At 37.1% G+C, this 18780-nt stretch overlaps 1 protein-coding gene across 9 annotated transcripts in view; it reads left to right on the top strand.

Moving 5' to 3' along the window:
• The window catches only part of Mta3 (metastasis associated 1 family member 3), a 166955-nt gene that overhangs the window by 83597 nt on the left and 64578 nt on the right, over positions 1-18780 (top strand). For all 9 annotated transcript variants that reach the window (XM_048804472.1, XM_048804473.1, XM_048804471.1 and 6 more), the window contains exon 9: positions 9804-9992. In XM_048804472.1, the coding sequence (XP_048660429.1) occupies positions 9804-9992 (189 nt within the window). The remainder of the gene's footprint in view (positions 1-9803; positions 9993-18780) is intronic.

The raw sequence follows: 18780 nt of genomic DNA, 5'->3' as shown, positions 1-18780 counted from the left end.
TTGGAACCTTAGAAATATAGGATAGAGTATTTTACAGATGAGGAGTCCAAGGCACAAGACAGGCAAAAAAAAAATTTTTTTTAAAGATGGACATAACATCTTTATTTGTTTTATTTATTTTTTATGTGGTGCTGAGGATCAAACCCAGTACCTCACAAGTACAAGGCAAGCGCTCTACCGCTGAGCTATAACCCCAGCCCCAAGACAGGCAAAATTTTTAAGAACTCACTTGGGGGTACCAGGGATTGAAACTCATGGGCACTCAACCACTGAGGCACATCCCCAGCCCTATTTTGTGTTTTATTTAGAGACAAGATCTCACTGAGTTGCTTAGTGCCTTACTGTTGCTGTGGCTAGCTTTAAATTTGTGATCCTTCTGCATCAGCCACCCGAACTGCTGGGATTACAAGCATGTACCACTGTGCCCTGCAAAAACTCACTTTTAATTAGTATCAGAAGTTAGAACTATAAACCTAGCTTTCCTAATGACAGGCCCGTACTGAGAAAGGTCAGGCTTTGTTGATTTGGTAGGGTGCAAATCACATCCTGGAACATCTCTAATTCTTATATTGTATCTGATCTTTTAAAAATATAATTGATTTTGCTGTTTTATTTATCATAAATACAATGAGAAGTCATTAAAAAGATATAAGGTAGGTAACCTTATATCTTTTTAATGACTTCTCATTGTATTTATGATAAAAATTCAGATTGTTATTATAGTCAAGTAGGTCTAGAGGGTTTTGCCTGGTCTCTCCAGCCTCTCCGCTCCCACACTGTGTCCTCTGAACTTAGCTGAGCCTTCTTACTCCTTCATGGTCTATATCCTGCCATAGGACCTTTGCATGTTCAGTTTCTTTGCCTGTTGTTCTCATAGCCCCATCTAGTCAACTCTTATTATCACTTTTTTTTTTTTTTTTGTAAATTGTGACTGTCCATCAATCTAGGGCAGGTCACTTTGTGATGTGCTCACATAGAGAACTAATAAGAGCTCTGAACTCATATGAAACTCAAAACACTTTGAAAGTTCAAATCATTTTAGATACTTGGTCTGAATCACCAGAGCTTTATATACATAGACTGAAGACTATGGATTATAAAAAAATTTAAGCAAAGGATGCACTTTCAAAAAAAATTGTGGTAAACTATCTTTTTAACCATTTTTAGTATAGTTTCTTGGCATTAAGTAGATTCACATTGTTGTGTAGTCACCACCAACATGCATCTCTAAACTTCATCTTCCCAAGCTGGACCATGTACCCATTAAACTTCAACTCTGCGCTCCCCTTCCCCAGTCCCACATTGGCACCCAGCCCTGGCAATTGTCATTCTACTTCCCAATGAATTCAACTACCTCATGTAAATGGAACCATGTAATATTTGTCCTTTAGTCACTGGATTCTTTTACTTACTGTGTCTTCAGGTCTCTTCTGTGTTGTACATATGTTAGAATTTCCTTCTTGCCTTTTTAATGCTAACTAATGATCCATTGTATGTATTTGCCATATTCTGTTCATCCATCAGGGGACACTTGAGTTGCCTCTTTGGCTGTTGTTTATAATGCTACTATGGACAACGATATGCAAATGGGTACAATTTTTATTCCATGGTTTTCTCCCCTTGGATCTATAGCTTAGGATTCATGTAGCTATATGCAAGTTATGCAACCTACCTATGTCTGAGTTTCCTCATCTATAATGGTAATAATACTAAAACTCACTTATTTTGCTTTAGGAGGGTTATGGATGGGCAAGAAGAGGGTACACAGATATGCTTTATACATTGCTGATATACATGTATCAGGATTTAATGGAACTGCAGTGATTTCCCAGAGTAGGGGCTGTGTGTGTACATAGATTGGGGCTGTTTTCCCTGGGCTGCTGTGTTTTCTCACAGGCAGAGAACTCTCTACCATTGGCTGCTTACTGGAAACAGGTTGATTTATTCAGCAGTTTTTGCATCTTCATTTAATGTAATGTTCACAAGCATTGGTTTCTCTTGGCTCTTGAGGCCCCACTCTGGGAGAGAAAGCAGGCAGTACCCTAGAGTCCCCAGCAAGACCTCTAGCACCAGCTTTCCAGCCTCTGCACAAGTCTGCCTCTGAGCTCCCATGTGGTATCAGCTTGGATCAAATTGCTTAATACTCATGAAGCATTTAGAGTAACATCTGGTGCAGTGTCAGTAAATATTAGTTGCTATTGTTGAGAAGACACTGATGACAATGAAATACTTGTCCTTTTTCCACTTCATGTGTGTTGAGTCTCTCTCACTTTGATTTTACAGCTTTATTGATTGTCTGAAAGCAATTTTTTCTTGGGGTGGGGGGCAGTACCAGAGATTGAACTCCAGGGTACTCGACTACTGAGCCACATCCCCAGCCCTATTTTGTATTTTGTTTAGAGACAGGGTCTCACTGAGTTGTTTTGCGCTCATTTTTGCTGAAGCTGGCTTTGAAATCGCAATCCTCTTGCCTCAGCTTCCTGAGCCGTTGGGATTACAGGCATGCGCCACAGTGCCAGGCCCTGAAAGTAGTTTTATCATACCATACTGACTGTTATTATCAGAGATTCTCAAGTTTGAACATAGTTATTAGGTTATAATTAACCATGCTTTTTAATGTAATTGTTACAAAGAAGTCTCGGTGAGATTTAAAGTGATTGAACAAAGGATGTTTTCTTTACAAAGGTAATATTTCTCTCAAAGCAAGTCATACTTTTTATAATACATTTTTTCCATACAGAATAACTTATTAAAGACAAAGTATTTTCCTAAGGGAGCACTGACTTAACAAGAATTTTATTCTTCAGATATCAGTGCTTTGTAGAGATGCTATTAATCTTGTACTTCGTTCCCTTTATTTGTAATCCTGTTCAAAGCACACATTTCATTTAGGGCCTTGGCGTACTGGGAATTTGGGGATAGTTGAAAAGCCACAGCAGAATATATAAATCTCTTGATTAACATTTTAAATATCAACTTAAATTAGAAATCTAGCCTTAAATGAACATAAAATAGGTAAAACGAGAATTCCTATAACTTTAAAAAACTTCTTTTAATTTATGATGATTACTATTCATGTTTCCAAACTACAAAATTAGAATTAGTATTCATGGATGACTACTTCAGTAAGAAATGTGAAACATGAAATTATTCGTGCTGATAGATACATCTTAAAGACAATAATATTCTGAATTAGGTGCGCTTCTTTTTCTCTGGTTACCCCTCACAGGTGAGCATGGAAGCCCTGCAGTCTGCCCTAAGATAATTGTTTCTGTATGTTGTGGTCATTTGTCCATCTTTTTCCTAAATTTAAGTGTAAACAAATATCTTTTGGAGTGTTAATGCTGGCTTTTACTTTGTTTTTCTCCCATGAATAAAACCTCAGAAAGTCACTGTAGATTTGAGTTGGGGAAAATATAATGAAAATTGCTCTACCAACTGTGTCTAAGGTTATTGGTTAAAAAAAAAAATTGGATTTATAAATGTGAGTTAATGACAGCTTGTGATTTTAATTTCTTAAAATTTACCTTTGTATTCTGAAGTAATACAAAAATAACACAAAGATTTGCTGGTTCCCTTTAGCTAGATTCCCCAGTTGTTAGTTTTTACCACATTTGCCTTGTTATCCTATCCTTCTATTGTCCAGAGACAAAAAAGTCAAAATTATAATGAGTATAAAGCTATGGCTGGCTTTTATTTACACTACTAGAACCAGACAGCACCTTCTATAAAATAGAATGAGTGTTCCAGTAAGCTGAGCAGAGGAGGGTTGCTTTACAGAAAAGGGGTGAAGAATGAAAGCCAGAACGGGCTCTAAGAAGCAGATTGGTAGCCAGGTGCTCGCCTGTAATTCCAGTGGCTCGGGAGGCTGAGGAAGGAGGATCTCAAGTTCAAAGCCAGCCTCAGCTAAAGCGAGGTGCCAAGCGGCTCAGTGAGACCCTGTCTCTAAATAAAATACACAGTAGGACTGGGGATGTGGCTCAGTGGTTGAGTGTCCCTGAGTTCAATCCCGAGTACCAAGAAAAAGAAAAAGAAGAAGCAGCAGCAGCGGATTGGTCATTTTATTTCAAAGTCATGCTCTTTATAGGAGTGAAAAAGAGGGGACTGCCTTAATGTACTGGCTCAGGTAAATGGGTTTCTTCTGATTGGTTGCTGTGAACTTTTCATTTATTTTGATTAAGAGGCACTTAGCAGAAGTGACTCCATTCTGGTTTGGTCTGATTTTGGCAAGAGTCTAAACCTCTCATAAACTTTAACACTGTATTATTATTATTATTATATTTTTTTTCTGAGTAGTTTTACAGCAAATTTCAGAATGAATGTTCCTTTACTACTAAATATTTGAGGGAATATTTCCTATAATTGAGAATATTTTTATTAACATAATATAGTTGTCACAGAAGAAATTATCATTGTTATAATAGTATTATCTAATTTTGAGGCTTTATTCAGGTTTGGTAGTTATCCCAATAATAATCCTTTAGAGCAAATGAAAAAGAAATTTTTTTCTAGCCCAAGGTCTCCTTGCAGATAACTTAGGATGTTTACTTGTCATCTCTGTAGTCTCCAGTCTTTTTTTTTTTAATAGTTTAAAAAAAATTGTTCTAATTAGTTATACATGATAGCAGAATGCATTTTGATTCATTGTACACAAAAGGTGCACAACTTTTCATTTCTCTAGTTGTACACAATGTAGAGTTTCACCAAGTGTGCAGTCATACATGTACCTAAGGTAAAGACATTCATCTCATTCCTCCTCCTTTCCTTCTCCCTTAGCCTCCAGTTTTGAAGAGTTCCTCGGTCTTTTGTGACCATGGCATTTTATGCATGTCATTTCCCATTTCTTTCTTTCTTTCTTTTTTTTTTTTTGATAGTTTTGCCAGAGGTTTCTTTTTTCATTAGTTGTTTAAAAGAATGAGAGTTTAGTTTTCTTTTTTGTATGTTTCCTATTTAACTTATTTTTGCTCTTTATTGTTTCTTTTCATCTACTTTTAGGTATACTACAGAGCTCTTTTCCAATTTTTTTTGGTAGTTGTAGATGGACAGAATTCCTTTATTTTGTTTGTTTATTTTTATGTGATGCTAAGGATTGAACCCAGTGCCTTACATATGCCTCGCAAGTGCTCTGCCACTGAGCTACAGCCCCAGCACTTTAATTTCTTATGACAGTTTTTAAGCCAATTAATTTTCATTTGCCTTCTTTTCCATTATAAACATTTAAGATTGTAGATATTCCTTTAACTCATGTATTTTGAACTGTGAGTTAATTTTCAAGGAAATGAGGTCATAAAGTTTTGTGGGGGTTGAGCTGGGGATCGAACCCAGGGCCTCACGCTTGATGCCCAGTCACTGATCTGTACCCCAACTTGGGATCAAAAGATTATGCTGTTTGCCTTGGGAGTGGTTTGTGGTCCCAATCCTTCTAATGTACTGCAGTTTCTTTTAGGATGTGCAATATGATTCTCGCAATATTTTCCTCCTTTTGAAGCAAAAATTGAAAGGGAATGCATGCTTTTTATATATAATTTTTTTGCCTTGATCATAATGTGAGATTTACTCATAAAAGTTTCTATTCACCTTCTGCTTGAAAAATCTTTATGTTCAGTAATTTTTAGATAGACATGATATGGGAGTTTTTTGTTTTTTTGCTGTGCAGAGACTGACACCTGGGCCTCATCATGCTAGGCAAGTGCTTCACCACTGAGCTATATCCCCCCATTCCCTTGGTACAATGTTTTGAATGTTGTAATTTGTACTAGAGTTATAGCTTTATTTTTATTTTTTTGTTTTTGAGACAGAGTCTCACTTTGTTGCCTAGCCTGGCCTCAAACTCCAGAGCTCAGTCTCCTGCCTCAGCCTCCTGAGTGGCTGCAACTGTAGGTGGTGGTACTATACCCAACTTGTGCTGGAGTTATCAATTTAAAGTTTCACTAAAATTGTTCCTGAGCAAATCAGTAATTAGTATTGAATACACATACACACACACCCCACACACACATACACATATCAGCTATTAGTTTAATAATGCTACATATAACAGGTTGGTTTCCCTGGGGAACAGAGTCTAATGATGATCTTCATTCAAAAAAATTATTAGCAAGTTCCTTTGGGATCAACACCTGTGGAAGAGAAAGGATGGAGCAGGATTGTATAGTGGGGGAAGATGGTTCGATGTTGTCTGAATGACAGACTTAGCTGGACTGAGACTCATGGGGTGTGCCGGGAGTTGTCTCTCCTCAGAGCCCTTCAACCCCTGCATCATTTAAGTCCAGACTCTTCCATGAAGTAACCTTGGGCAGTGATGAATCAACCTGAAATTGAGACAGTTCCATAGGAGACCAAGCATTAATTTCATCCACACACATCAGCAGATTGTCTAGGATTCTGGTGAACAGAATGGGCTGATGTAGGTGCCAAGCTCCAAGTTGGGTCCATATCTGTCCCATGTATTTCTCATCCTGTGTGGACAAAAGCCAGTAGCACAAGAAGGCAAGGCCAAATGCACAAATCCATGTCAAAGCTCTGTTACATCATGTATCTTAACATCCTACTGGCTGAGCAAGTCACATGGCCAAGCCCATGGAGGGTGGAGTGGAAGAATAGTCTCTTATGGCGGTCCAGGGAGGGGGTGACTATTTGCTGAACAACAATCCAATTTACCATAGTGTGATTCTGCTTAATGAACAAAAGATGAGAATTGTGCTGCCAAATTTCCTTGTCAGTCTCTCTCCTAAAATACTTCTATTTGTCATCTCCATCTGTTATGAATGAGATGAAATGTGACAACACCTTCACTGCTTTTTGGCAGAGAGAACAGCTTGTGCTGGGTTATGATTTTTAAAATTTAGATTTGAATGGATCTTGCAATGTGTATATGTATCTCGATTGAAAAAAATGGTATCATTGCAGATTATCTGGAGGGAAGACTTTTAGGATTTTTCTAATGCTTAGTTTTAAAATTTTTTTATTATTTAAATTGAGGCAATTCTATAGGAGACCCATATACAATAGTATGTTTAGATGGTCCCACGTTTTGTTGCACAGCTTATAAATTTTTATATGTGATACATTAATGTATCTACCACCAAAATAAATCTACCAGTATGCCAAAGTTTTCCTTCATGCCCCTCCCCAATCAGTATCCTGACTTTGCTCACCATCTATTACTCCTTATCTCAAATTTATCTGATTCTTCAAACTTATATTATCTTTGTGATGAACCTTAAGTCATTGGCTATATATTAGACTACATGTCCTTTCATCATCTCTTTCCTTCATTTAGCTTTGTTTCCTTTACCGGATGTCATCTCTTCTGTTGTAGATACTATATTCATGTTTTACATGAAGCTTTTAAGAGTAGAGTTAGGCTGTATAAAAGTCCATTCAAAAGAAAATTCTGTGTGTATTGAAAAGATGGGGTTGATAGGGACTTCTGGTGATAAATGTAATCATTAGTTTCAACAGAATTGTCCCCTAGGAGTTCCACTATGCACAAGCCTGGTGGAATATTTACTTTCTACCCATACTGACAGGTATTGTACTCTTTGTCTGGGCTGTGATTTAAATATGGGCTTTGGAGGTTTCAGTGGTTGGTGTTTGTCAGCTGAGACAAACATTTAATTCTGTGACTTTTGGTTTCTGAGCACCTGTTAATTATAAAAATTACTCTTTATCTCTTGAAGAATTTTAGCATCACAGTTAATTTGTATAATTATTGACTTTAATACTATTTAATCTTTTCATTTTATTTTCAGTTGTAAATTTTGGAAATTATAAGTAAACATTTATGGGAATATATTTCTAAGTGAAGGGATCTCTAAATGCTGTTGATTTTTTCATTTTTATAGGTCAGCTACTCAGAAACAATAATTAGCTTCAGAGATGATATAAAAGTGTACAAATAGGGACTGGGGTTGTGGCTCACTGGTAGAGTGCTTGCCTAGCAAGTGTGAGGCACTTGGTTCAATCCTCAGCACCACATAAAAATAAACAAACAAAATAAAGATGTTGTGTCCATCTACAACTAAAAACATAAAAATAAAAAAGTGTACAAATATATATATACTATAGCTAAGCAGTCTATTTAGTGAGGTTAGCTAGAAAATCAGAATTTAATTGATTCTGAAATTTGCAGAGCACAAACGAAGGAATGAAGGTCATTTCTAACATTTTCCATTCCTGTGCTGCTGAAGGGTGAGAAAAGTTCACTTGGAACTTTTTATTTTATGGTTGTGACACCTACAACAACAACAACAAAAATTACACATGATTGGTGTCCTTAGCTGTGATTACAACTGGGACATTGATAATGAAATCTCTTCTTGGCTTTCGTTTTGTGGGATTCAGATATTTGAGTTTACTTTATGCTCTTGTACCAGTAGGGGACTTAACACAATCCCCTACAGTATATTTAGGAATCACTTAAAATAGGGGCTGGGGTTACTTAAAAAGTAAAATTTGAGAGGCTTATTATTATGTAGAAGTGAAACCATCCCTATTTGAAACTATCCCCAGTCAGATTTTGATAAATAGCAGAGCATTTGTACATGTTACATGAAAGAATCTCTTTTTCTGTAGTAGAAAGCCCACGGAAGGTTTTTCAAAATCTGAAGTTATGGAACTGAGTTTATTCATTGCATTAATTGGAGAGAAATGCTTTTTAAAGTAAACTAGACAAGGTACTTTTACAGAAAGCTGCTTGTATGTCCTAATCTAATGTTTCTCCTTTCAAATCACTCTTTCTTGAAATATATACACCAGCCTAGCTATTCTAAGCAGGCCTGGTCATCTGTTCATGGTCTTTCAAAATCTTAAGCAATTCACCCGTCTGTATTAGTCAGCTTTTCATCCCTGCCCCCAGCATACCTGAGGAAGTTAACTGAAAGGAGGATAGATTAATTTTGTTTGGCTCCTGGTTTTAAGAGGTTTGAGCCCATGGTCAGCCTACTCCAGTGTTCTTAGGCCTGTGGTGAGGCAGAACCTCATCGGGGAAGGCTGTGGAGGAGCAAAGCTGCTCACTTCGTGGCAGGTCGAAGCCAAAAGAGGGAGGGAACACAGGGTCAGGGACAGAATATAAAATTAAACTGCATGCCCCCAGTGACTTACTTCCTCCAAGTAGACCCGCCTTCTAAGGGCCACATCACCTCCCAGTAGTGCCACAAACTGGCATCCAGAACTCGTAGTGCATGGGTTTTGAGAGGGCATTTCAGACCCAAACCATAGCACTGTACTATCATGGGTTTGTAGTTTTGTTCTGTCTGTTTAACATGAATATGTAATTTTGATTTGTCTTAACCATTATGCACATTCCACTGTTTTCTTTCCATCTCTTGTTCTTAGTACATTACTCTCTTAATCCAACCTAAGAATGTTTTTTCTTACATTCTGATGTATAGTCCTTTTTACCCTGGTCAAGAAATGCTATACCAACCTTACTCAATATGACTGAAATGATTTTAGCATTTTGAACCAAAAGGGTGAGGAAATTTTCTGGGTTCCCAATTTAATACCTTGAATATCCTGGATCTTCATGGTTAGGTTGCCATAACAAATGGACGTGTTTTTGAAAATACACACCTTAAAAAAGTGAGTCAACATTTATATCATGCAACAAATGATATTTTGAATAATTATTCAGTAATCTGCTATTTTAATTGTTTAATATTGTTATTAAAAATAGTTATTGCCTTGGTATATTATTAATTAAGCATTATCATGCATTTTAGTGTTTGGATTCCTAGATAATCTAGGAAATGTGCATATCTTGTTGACATTTCCTGTTTTCTTTTCTTTCTTTCCTCAAGTTTCATGCTATGGATACGTTGTATAGACACAGCTATGACTTGAGCAGTGCAATTAGTGTCTTAGTACCACTTGGAGGACCTGTTTTATGCAGAGATGAAATGGAAGAATGGTCGGCCTCTGAAGCTAGCTTATTTGAAGAGGCACTAGAAAAATATGGCAAGGACTTCAATGACATACGTCAAGACTTTGTAAGTAGAAAATTGTGAATAAAATAAAATGTCAGAATGGGAATATTTTGTGTTTTAGAAATTTGGTTTAATTTAGCAGCGTTTGACATGGTCAAGTTTTTGTTGGTGTTGGGGATTGAACCCTGGGCTTTAAGCATGCTAAGCATGGGATCTACCACTGAGCTATATGCTCAATCTCTACATAGTGATTTTTATTTGCTCAAAATAGAACTAAAGCTAGTTTAGTGATAAGCTGACATTTGTTCTGGGCAGTAATTGTGAGTAAGATTCAGTGGCAGGAGTTCCTGAGTTCTTGGTGTAAACCTTGGTGGCATGAATTTACCTCCAGTAACTCTTGGAGTTCCAGGTTAAAATATGGACAGTTCTGGCTATTTGTAGTAAACATTTCTGATCTCTGTGTTTAGACTTACTGCTCTTCTTTAATTCTTCTGTATTTTTCTAGTTGTCTTGATAATTGTTGATCCTGAGTTTTATATAGACTTTTAACATAGAAGTGACCTCTACCAAGCAGAGTAGCAGAATTTGCCTTATGGTTTTCAATCTTTGACTCTTCTTAATGATATACAGGATCCTATTTGAATTTTTTATTGTTTTTTAAAAAAACTTGTTCCTGTGTGTGTGTGTGTGTGTGTGGTGGGGGGAGTGCTGGGTATTGAACCCAGGGCCTTGTGCATATTAGGTGAGCACTGTACCAACTGAACGATATGCCCAGCCCCCAAAACTTGTTCTTTTAATAAGCCCCCTCCCCTTTTTTTGGTACTGCGGATTTAACCCCGGGGGTACTCTACTACTGTGCTACATCCCCAGCCCTTTTTGTTTCTGATTTTTAGACAGGGTCTCCCTGAGTTACCAAGGCTGGCCTTGAGCTTGTCTTCCTTTTGCCTTAGTCTCCTGAGTTGCTGGGATTACAGGCATGCACCACCATGGCTTACCTTTTCTTTTTTTGACTTTATTGAGATGCAGTTGAAAAAATTGTATACATTCCAGGCATATAATGTGATTATTTTATGTACATTCATTGTAAAGTGATTATTACTACAATTAAATTAACATATCCAAGGGCTGGAGATGTAGCTCATTAATATAGTGCCTGCCTAGCATATTGCAAAGCCTTGGGTTTGATTCCTAGTACAGTCCCCACCTACCTTGTACCCCCTCCCCCCCAAACTAGCTCATCTACTTTCATACTTAGTGACCATTTGTGTGTGTGTTGAGGACACCTGAGATCTGTTCTCTTTACTTTACACTTTAAATGCTTTATAATCTTATCTGTTCTATTATGTATTTCCTTTTTCCTTTGTATTTATGGGCTTACTGTCTGTAATTAAATCTCTTTGAGAGATTCTTATTTCAGGAGTTTATAAATAGCTTTCTATGGAAGCCTCTTGTATTTTAAATGATGAAAATAGAATCTTTATAGACTATTCACATATTTGATGTGAGCCAATATTCTGCCTTTTGTTGTTGCATCTCTCCTGAATTGTACTGAAGCAAAATTATTACTTATTAATATGGGTTCATATTTTAAATTCCAAACACAATTATTGGATCTGTTAGTGTCACTGACATTTGTTGTGAAAATTCAGCCTCACTCATACCCTACCCAAATTGTTATAATACTGTCATTTAAATTTGTAGCACGTGCAGCTGAGAACTTAAAATGCATTAGTGGTATTTAGATTCAGATGATCAGGATAACAACAGTGCAGTGTTATTAACATAGGAGTTATTGATATAATAGAGCTATATCACTACATAGAAATTTTAAAAACAAGTTCTCCTAAAGAAGAACAAAACCTGTAGGTCTGATAAGGGAGAAGATGAGAACTGCTGTAAAGGAAAGTTACTTTTCCCTGCTCTGGGTATAATACTCTCATTTTACAGTATAGCGTTCACTCTGTTCACTCTAACTCACTTCGGTTCAAAGTTTGCTGAACACCTGTATAATGCCAGGCTCTGGGTAGGCACTAAACTTGTAACAGAAATTTAATGTGTTTTTGCTAGTGCAGTAATCCCAGCAGCCCAGGAGGCTGAGGCAGGAGTGCAAGTTCAAAGCCAGCCTCAGCAACTTAGTGAGGCCCTGAGCAACTTAGCAAGAACCTGTCTCAAAATGAAAAATAAAAATGGGCTGGGATGTAGCTCAGTGGTTAAGCACTCCTGGGTTCAATCCCCAGTACCCGCCCCCTGCCCCCCCAAAAAAAATTAGTGTGGGGGAATTAGTTTATAACATCAAGAGATTGAAAAATATATACCCAACTCCAATGTAAAATTCCTATCAGTGGATGAGCAAGTATTCTGGGAGTAGAGGGCAGGATTAGTTTAAATAGTCAAGTTATGAAAGGCTTAAAGGAGTTATCTGGCCTTTTAGCTGGATGTCTCAAGACAAAGGGAGAAATAAGCACGTGCAAAGTCAAAACTGAACTATGAGATTTACAGCTGGCATTCTCAGGCATTTATAACACAGGACTAGGAGAGAACTCTGGGACAACATGTTCTTCCAATATTCTTGAATATAGCAAGACTGAAATTGGTATGAGATAAAAATTACTGTATGAAAATAAGTATAACTGTTAAATTTTTTTGTTAACTTTCATGATCTAAGAAAATTCCTTTAAATTTGTAGCATGTTATATATTAGTTTTGCTTTTGTTCTATTCTAATTTGTTTGAATGGAAAGCTTATTGAAACATTAAGTACTTTCAGCTATTCAGGAAGCAGAGGCAGGAGGATCTGAGTTTGAGGCCAGCTTGGGAAGCATAGTAAGACCTTGTCTCAAGAAAAAAAAAAAAGAAATATTAAGTACTAGAAAAAGTGAAAAGACAGACTTGAGATTGGACTTCTGGGAATGACTCTGAACGTCTTTACTTCAGTATGGACCAACTGGGGATGCTGCTGTCAGTGTTATGGTCAGAAACCTAATCACCCAGTTGCAGAGCTACCTCTCTACCTGCCTCTGTTGTGATCCCTATCAGCAGGGTACTTTTAGTAACAAACTTCCTGTCTGTCTTGCCCATGCATCTATGGTGCAACCCAGATTATATCCAGACTCTTAGATGCAAGAGGGTCTGGGAAATGCAGATTTTAACTCTGCAGGTGTTTCCCTAGAATGTGGTTAACTCTCGTGTTGATGAGCTGATCCACTTTAGATCTGTTATATTTTGGAGACTGGAATTGGCCACCAGGGTCAAAAATCTCAGTGTGAACAAAATAGAATGTCAGAAATTAAACTACTCAAAGAGTTTTGTGTTTTCTGTAGTACTGTTTTTAGGCTTATTATAAAAATAGCATATAAACCTAGTAGAAATCATAATACACACATTCTCTCTCATTACCTATATTACCATTACATGTACCTGATGTTGTTGGGGCACTGTATTGGTCAGAAATACTATGACATGAATTTTTTAATAAGTATTCTTTTAGAAATTAACAGGTAGCGTATGTAAAATAAATTCTCTTGGGTTTTTCTCCCCTCAGTACTTGAGCTTTATCAGCGCACTGGGCAACACCATCATAATGGTCATTTTTAAATTTTTGTTTCATCCTACTTCTCAGAAATAATCATTTTTATTTTCTACTTTGAATTCCATGTGAATTTATGGTGTGTTATATATTTAAAAACGAGTTGGGGGTATAGATTAGTAGTAGAGTGCTCGCCTAGCATGCATGAGGCCCTGGGTTCCATCTCCTGTACATAACAAATTCAAGTAGGATATTGAATTTCAGATATTCAGATACAGGGCTTTTTAGGAGGAATGAGGTGGTGAGTGTTGAACCCAGGGCCTTGTACATGCTAAGCACACATTTTACCACTGAACTACATCCCTAGCCCAATATTTTCATACTTAGTGATTAGTTTAATGTAATTTATTTTTAAATTTGCACACAGTAAAATATATTCTTTCTAGCATAAGGTTATGCATACTTCTGTAGCCTCAGTCAAGACAGTACGGTTCATTAAACCTACCGTTGATCTCCCATTTTATAGGCAGTTCTCTTCAAACCCTAACCCCTGATTTCATCTCCATCCCTAAAGTTAATTTTTGCCCCCCACCTTTGTTTTTTTGGGGGGAGCACTTTACCACTGAGATATATCCCCACCCTACTCCACCCTTTTGAGACAAGTTCTCACTAAGTTGCTGAGGCTGGCCTTGAACTTGCAATCCTCCTGCCTCAACCTCCCAAGTTGCTGGGATTATAGGTGTGCACACTGTGCCCTGCAATTTGCCTTTTTCTACATACTCCATGAGTGGAATCATACAGTAGATAGCCTTACAATTTTGGCTTCTTTTACTTGGTATTCATCAGTCTTGTTGTATGTATCAGTAGTTCATTTCATTAGTATTATTCCATTGTATGAATTTACTGCAGTTTGTTTATTTGTTTAGCTGTTGAAGGACATTTGAGTTGTTTCTGGCAATTATGGATAAAGTTGCCATAAACATTGTATTTTGATTTTAGTGTGAATCTAATTTTCCTTTCTCATGTAAACACTAGCAACAGGTTAATTGGGTTTTAATGGTAATTATATATTTAACTTCAGAAGAAACTGTCTGTGATGACTTTGATGTCTATCAGTATAGCTAGGTGCAGTGGTGCACTCCTGTAATCAGGAGACCCTGTCAGTCATTCATAAATAAATAAATTTTTAAAAAGGCTGGGGAGGTTGCTCAGTGGTTAAGCACCTTTGGGTCTGTTCACCAGTGCCCCCCCCCCCCAAAAAAAAAAAAGGAAAGAAAGAAGAAGAAATATATCAGTGTAGTTAAGCTGAACTACAGTTTCCAGAATTTCCTTCCCAGTATGTTTCCCATTATGGTACTCATAGGGAGATTCTCTTGCAGGGTTGGAGAGCAGATTTGAGGCAGCAGCAGTTTTTGTATGTAGCTCATATGTGCTGCCATGGGATCTGGCTCATGTTGGCATGAAGCAGTGATAGGACTGCAATCACTTCGTCTTCCCTAGGGTCCTCCAAGCTTTTCTTACTTCCAGGACAAGAGGTTTGTGTGTTTGTGAGCTCCATGAAGAATAGCCTTGGCTTCTGCAGAACACCATGCGATCAGGTTCAAAGGCAGTGATTATTGACAAGGTTCCTTCTGGTTGTCAAGGCTCCAGCTCATGTTTGTGGGTTTCAGCTTGTTCTTCTTCTCCGCAGCTTTGCATCATCTTCTCCCAACTGCTTGTCCTGTATACCCCAAGGCTGAGCTTCAGATGCAAACACAACCACCTTGCAGAGGCAGTTAAATTAGCTTCTGTAATTGCATGAGGCTAAATCATTATAACAAATACTTAAGGGGCTGGGGTTGTGACTCAATAGTAGAGCACTTGCCTTGCATGCATGAGGAACTGGGATCGATTCTCAGCACCACATAAAAATAAATAAATAAAGATATTGTGTCCATCTACAACTAAAAGAATATTAAAAATAAATAAATGAATAAATAAAGATTACGGGTCTGGGGTTGTGAGTCAGTAGTAGAGTGCTTGCCTAACATGTGTGAGGCACTGGGTTCGATTCTCAACAATGTATATAAATAAATGAATAAAATCCATCAACATCTAAAAAATATTAAAAAATAAAATAAAGATTAAAATATAGTAAATAAGGTAAATCTGTTTTTTTGGCCCTGGTTCTTTAATTGAATCCTAACAAACAAGTATTTTCAGTAGGACTGTAACATTTTGCATTACAGCTAGCAAAATGTAACAGTTTCATTTGCTTTACATCCTCACTGGTACTTGTTAGCATCATTTTAAAAGCCATAGCTCTGTAGTAGCATCTCTTTGTGGTGTGTGTTTTGTTTTGTTGTGGTACTGGGGATTGAGCCTAGGGTGCCTCACGTGCCAGGCAAGTGCTCTGTCACTGAGCTGCATCTTCAGCCCCTATTTTGTTTTGCTTTTTATGGTGCTGAGGTCATTGTGGATTTAATTTGCATTTTTACAAACACTAATGATGTTTAGCATCTTTACATGGTTTTGTTGGTATAGTAAGTGTTTGATGTGAAAAGTTTGTTCATGCTTAATTTTTGCCACTTTGGTTATCTTAGTATTGATTTTGAGAATTCTTTATATATTGGCTTAGTGTTTTTTATCACATTTTCTCTAGCCTTATTAATCTCAGGCAGTACTTAAGTAGGTTTTTTGATAAATCCTTTGAGACTTTCTACATAGACAGATTTCTGCAGATAGAGTCTTGTTTTTTATTTCTGATATGTGTGACTGTTACTTCTTTATCCTGCCTTTAGTACTTGCTGGAATCTCTAGTACACCTTTTTTTGTTTTTTCTTTTTTAATGAGACAGAGTCTCACTAAATTGCGCAGGCTGGCTTCAAACATGCGATTCTCCTGCCTTTACCTCCTAAGTAGCTGGAATTCCAGGTGTACACCATCACATCCTGCTTTTCTGAGTTTTTACCATGAAGGGATTCTGAATTTTGTAAGATGTGATTTATGAAGAAGTTGTGATTATAGGTAGGGTTATCCTCTTTTGTTTCTTGATACAGTGGATTACTTTTTATTTTCTTGGAAATTGAACCCAGGGCTTCACACATACTAATAAGCAAGTATTCTGTCACTGAGCAACATCCTTAGGCCCTCTGAAATTATTTTTTTAAGGTCTGTGGGCTAGATCTCTAGTTATGTCTACTCACTTATTCCTGATACTCAAAACTTGTGTCTCTCCTCCCTACCCCACCTCACCCCCTTTTTATTCCTGATCAGTCTGGCTAGGAGTTATATCAATTTTATTGAACTTTGCAAATACCAGCTTTTAGGTTGTTTGATTTTTTTAAATTTTCTGTTTTATTAATTTCTGCTTCTACCTTCCTGTTTTCTCATTGCTTAGGACTTTGCTGAATTTCCTTCTAGTATCTTCTTAAAGTTGAAGTTCAGATAATTTATTTGAAAGTTTTCTTCCAGTATAAACAGTTATTGTTAGTATAGGTTTAGTCAACAATGCACCTTTGTTTGATGAATCTTTTACTGTCCCCTTTAGAAAGATATTTAATTCTTTATAGGATTTACTTTTTTTCCCCCTCTTTTAATACTCTGAAGATGTCCCTTTGTCTGGTGGATATAGTTTCTGATGAAAAGTTCCTATTGCACAATGTTTCTTTTTCTTCATCAGTATTTTCTTATTACTTTTGATTTTTAGCATTTACTTCTACAATATGCCTCCAAGTTTTTTTTTTTGTAGTAACTGTAGTCCTTTGAGCTTCCTAGAACTGTCATTTGAATGTTCTATATTTTAGATAATTCTTAGTCATTTTCTTTTTGAAGATTTTTCATTTACTTGTAGAAGTCCAGTTATACATTACTAGATCATTTTGTATTGTCCACCAGTTCATGGTGCTTTTTTTCCCATTGATTTTTCTGCTTTTGTTTTAGTTTATATAATCTTTTAGTACAGATAATTCTTGCTGTGTCCAGTATACTGATAAACTTCTTACAGAATTCTTCAAGTGTGATAGCATGTTTTTCTTCCTGACTTCATAGTTTGTCTTATGCTTTTGATCTCTGTTGAAGTTCCTAATCAATTGACATGTTATCCATCCTTTTAATTAGCTCCTTCAATATATTAATTATAGGGGCTGTGGTTGTAGCTTAGTATGCATAAGGCCCCCTGGTTGATCCCTAACACCCCTCCCCCCACCAAAATACAGTATTTTAATTATAGTTAAAATTTCTAATTTGACAGTTTTCAACATTTGGGGCCATCTTGAGGTCCAGATTTGTCTGTTGATTACTTTATTCAATGAGATATTCAATTATTCCATGTGTATTCATTCAGTGAATTCAATTATTCAATATATAGTCAATTATTCAAAAATCAAATTTTTGAATTTGTACAATGATACATGTATTCTCTAGTGTTTTTGCATGTCTGATTTTTTAAATTAAATATAGAATATCTTGTATTAACAATAACAGCAGCTGGGTGTGGTAGCACATGCCTGTAATCCCAGCAGCTTGGGAAGCTGAGGCAGGAGTATTGCAGGTTCAGAGTTAACCTCAGCAATGGCAAGGTGCTAAACAACTCAGTGAGACCCTGTCTCTAAATAAAATACAGAATGTGGCTCAGTGGTTAAGTGCCCCTGAGTTCAAGCTCCAGTACCCCCACCCTAAATAAATAAATAAATAAATAAATAAATAAATAAATAAATACATACATAAATAAATAATAAGCAGGACTGAGTTCAATGGTGTTTATTTTCTGAAATAAACATGAGCATGTCTTGTTTCTATTCAAGCCATCAGTGTCAGGGGTTGAGTCTGTCTAGTCACTGAGTGGTTCCAGGCTTGGGCTTCATTGTTCTGGTCATCTTCAGTGCACTAGTACAGGGAAAGCCTAAAATTCCATGTGCTGCCTTAACATCTTTGAGCCTCCAAAGCTTAACTTGAATTCTCTTGCCTTTGCCAGATGTTCCCCACGTCTGTGCTACAGGAATGTCTCCCTACCTGGCTATTTCCCCTAGTAGCCACTTGCTCCCCTCACCCCCACCCCACAGTCTTCAGCCTGATGGGTTTCATTACCCTGCCAGCTTGAAGAATTGTTCACACGAGTCTGTCACATCCTCTTACAGAAACCTTCTGCAGTAACCAGGAACATCTTAACCTCTTGCTAGTACTGAGCCTCACTTCCACGGCTCCTACTGCTTCACCTTATTCTCACTTGCAATTCCTGTGTAACCCCACATGGTGTGCAGTGTTCTTTCCCCTGGGCTGTGAGTACATGTGACTAATAAGCTGCTGTCAGTCTCATCCATTTGGTCTTGGTTGCCATGTTCTATGT

The sequence above is a fragment of the Marmota marmota genome, unplaced genomic scaffold (genome assembly GCF_001458135.2).
Source record: "Marmota marmota marmota unplaced genomic scaffold, marMar, whole genome shotgun sequence".
In the NCBI taxonomy this organism is placed as follows: Eukaryota; Metazoa; Chordata; class Mammalia; order Rodentia; family Sciuridae; genus Marmota; species Marmota marmota.
The sequence above is the reverse complement of the archived record's forward strand: the minus strand, read 5'-3'. Positions and strand labels throughout refer to the sequence as shown.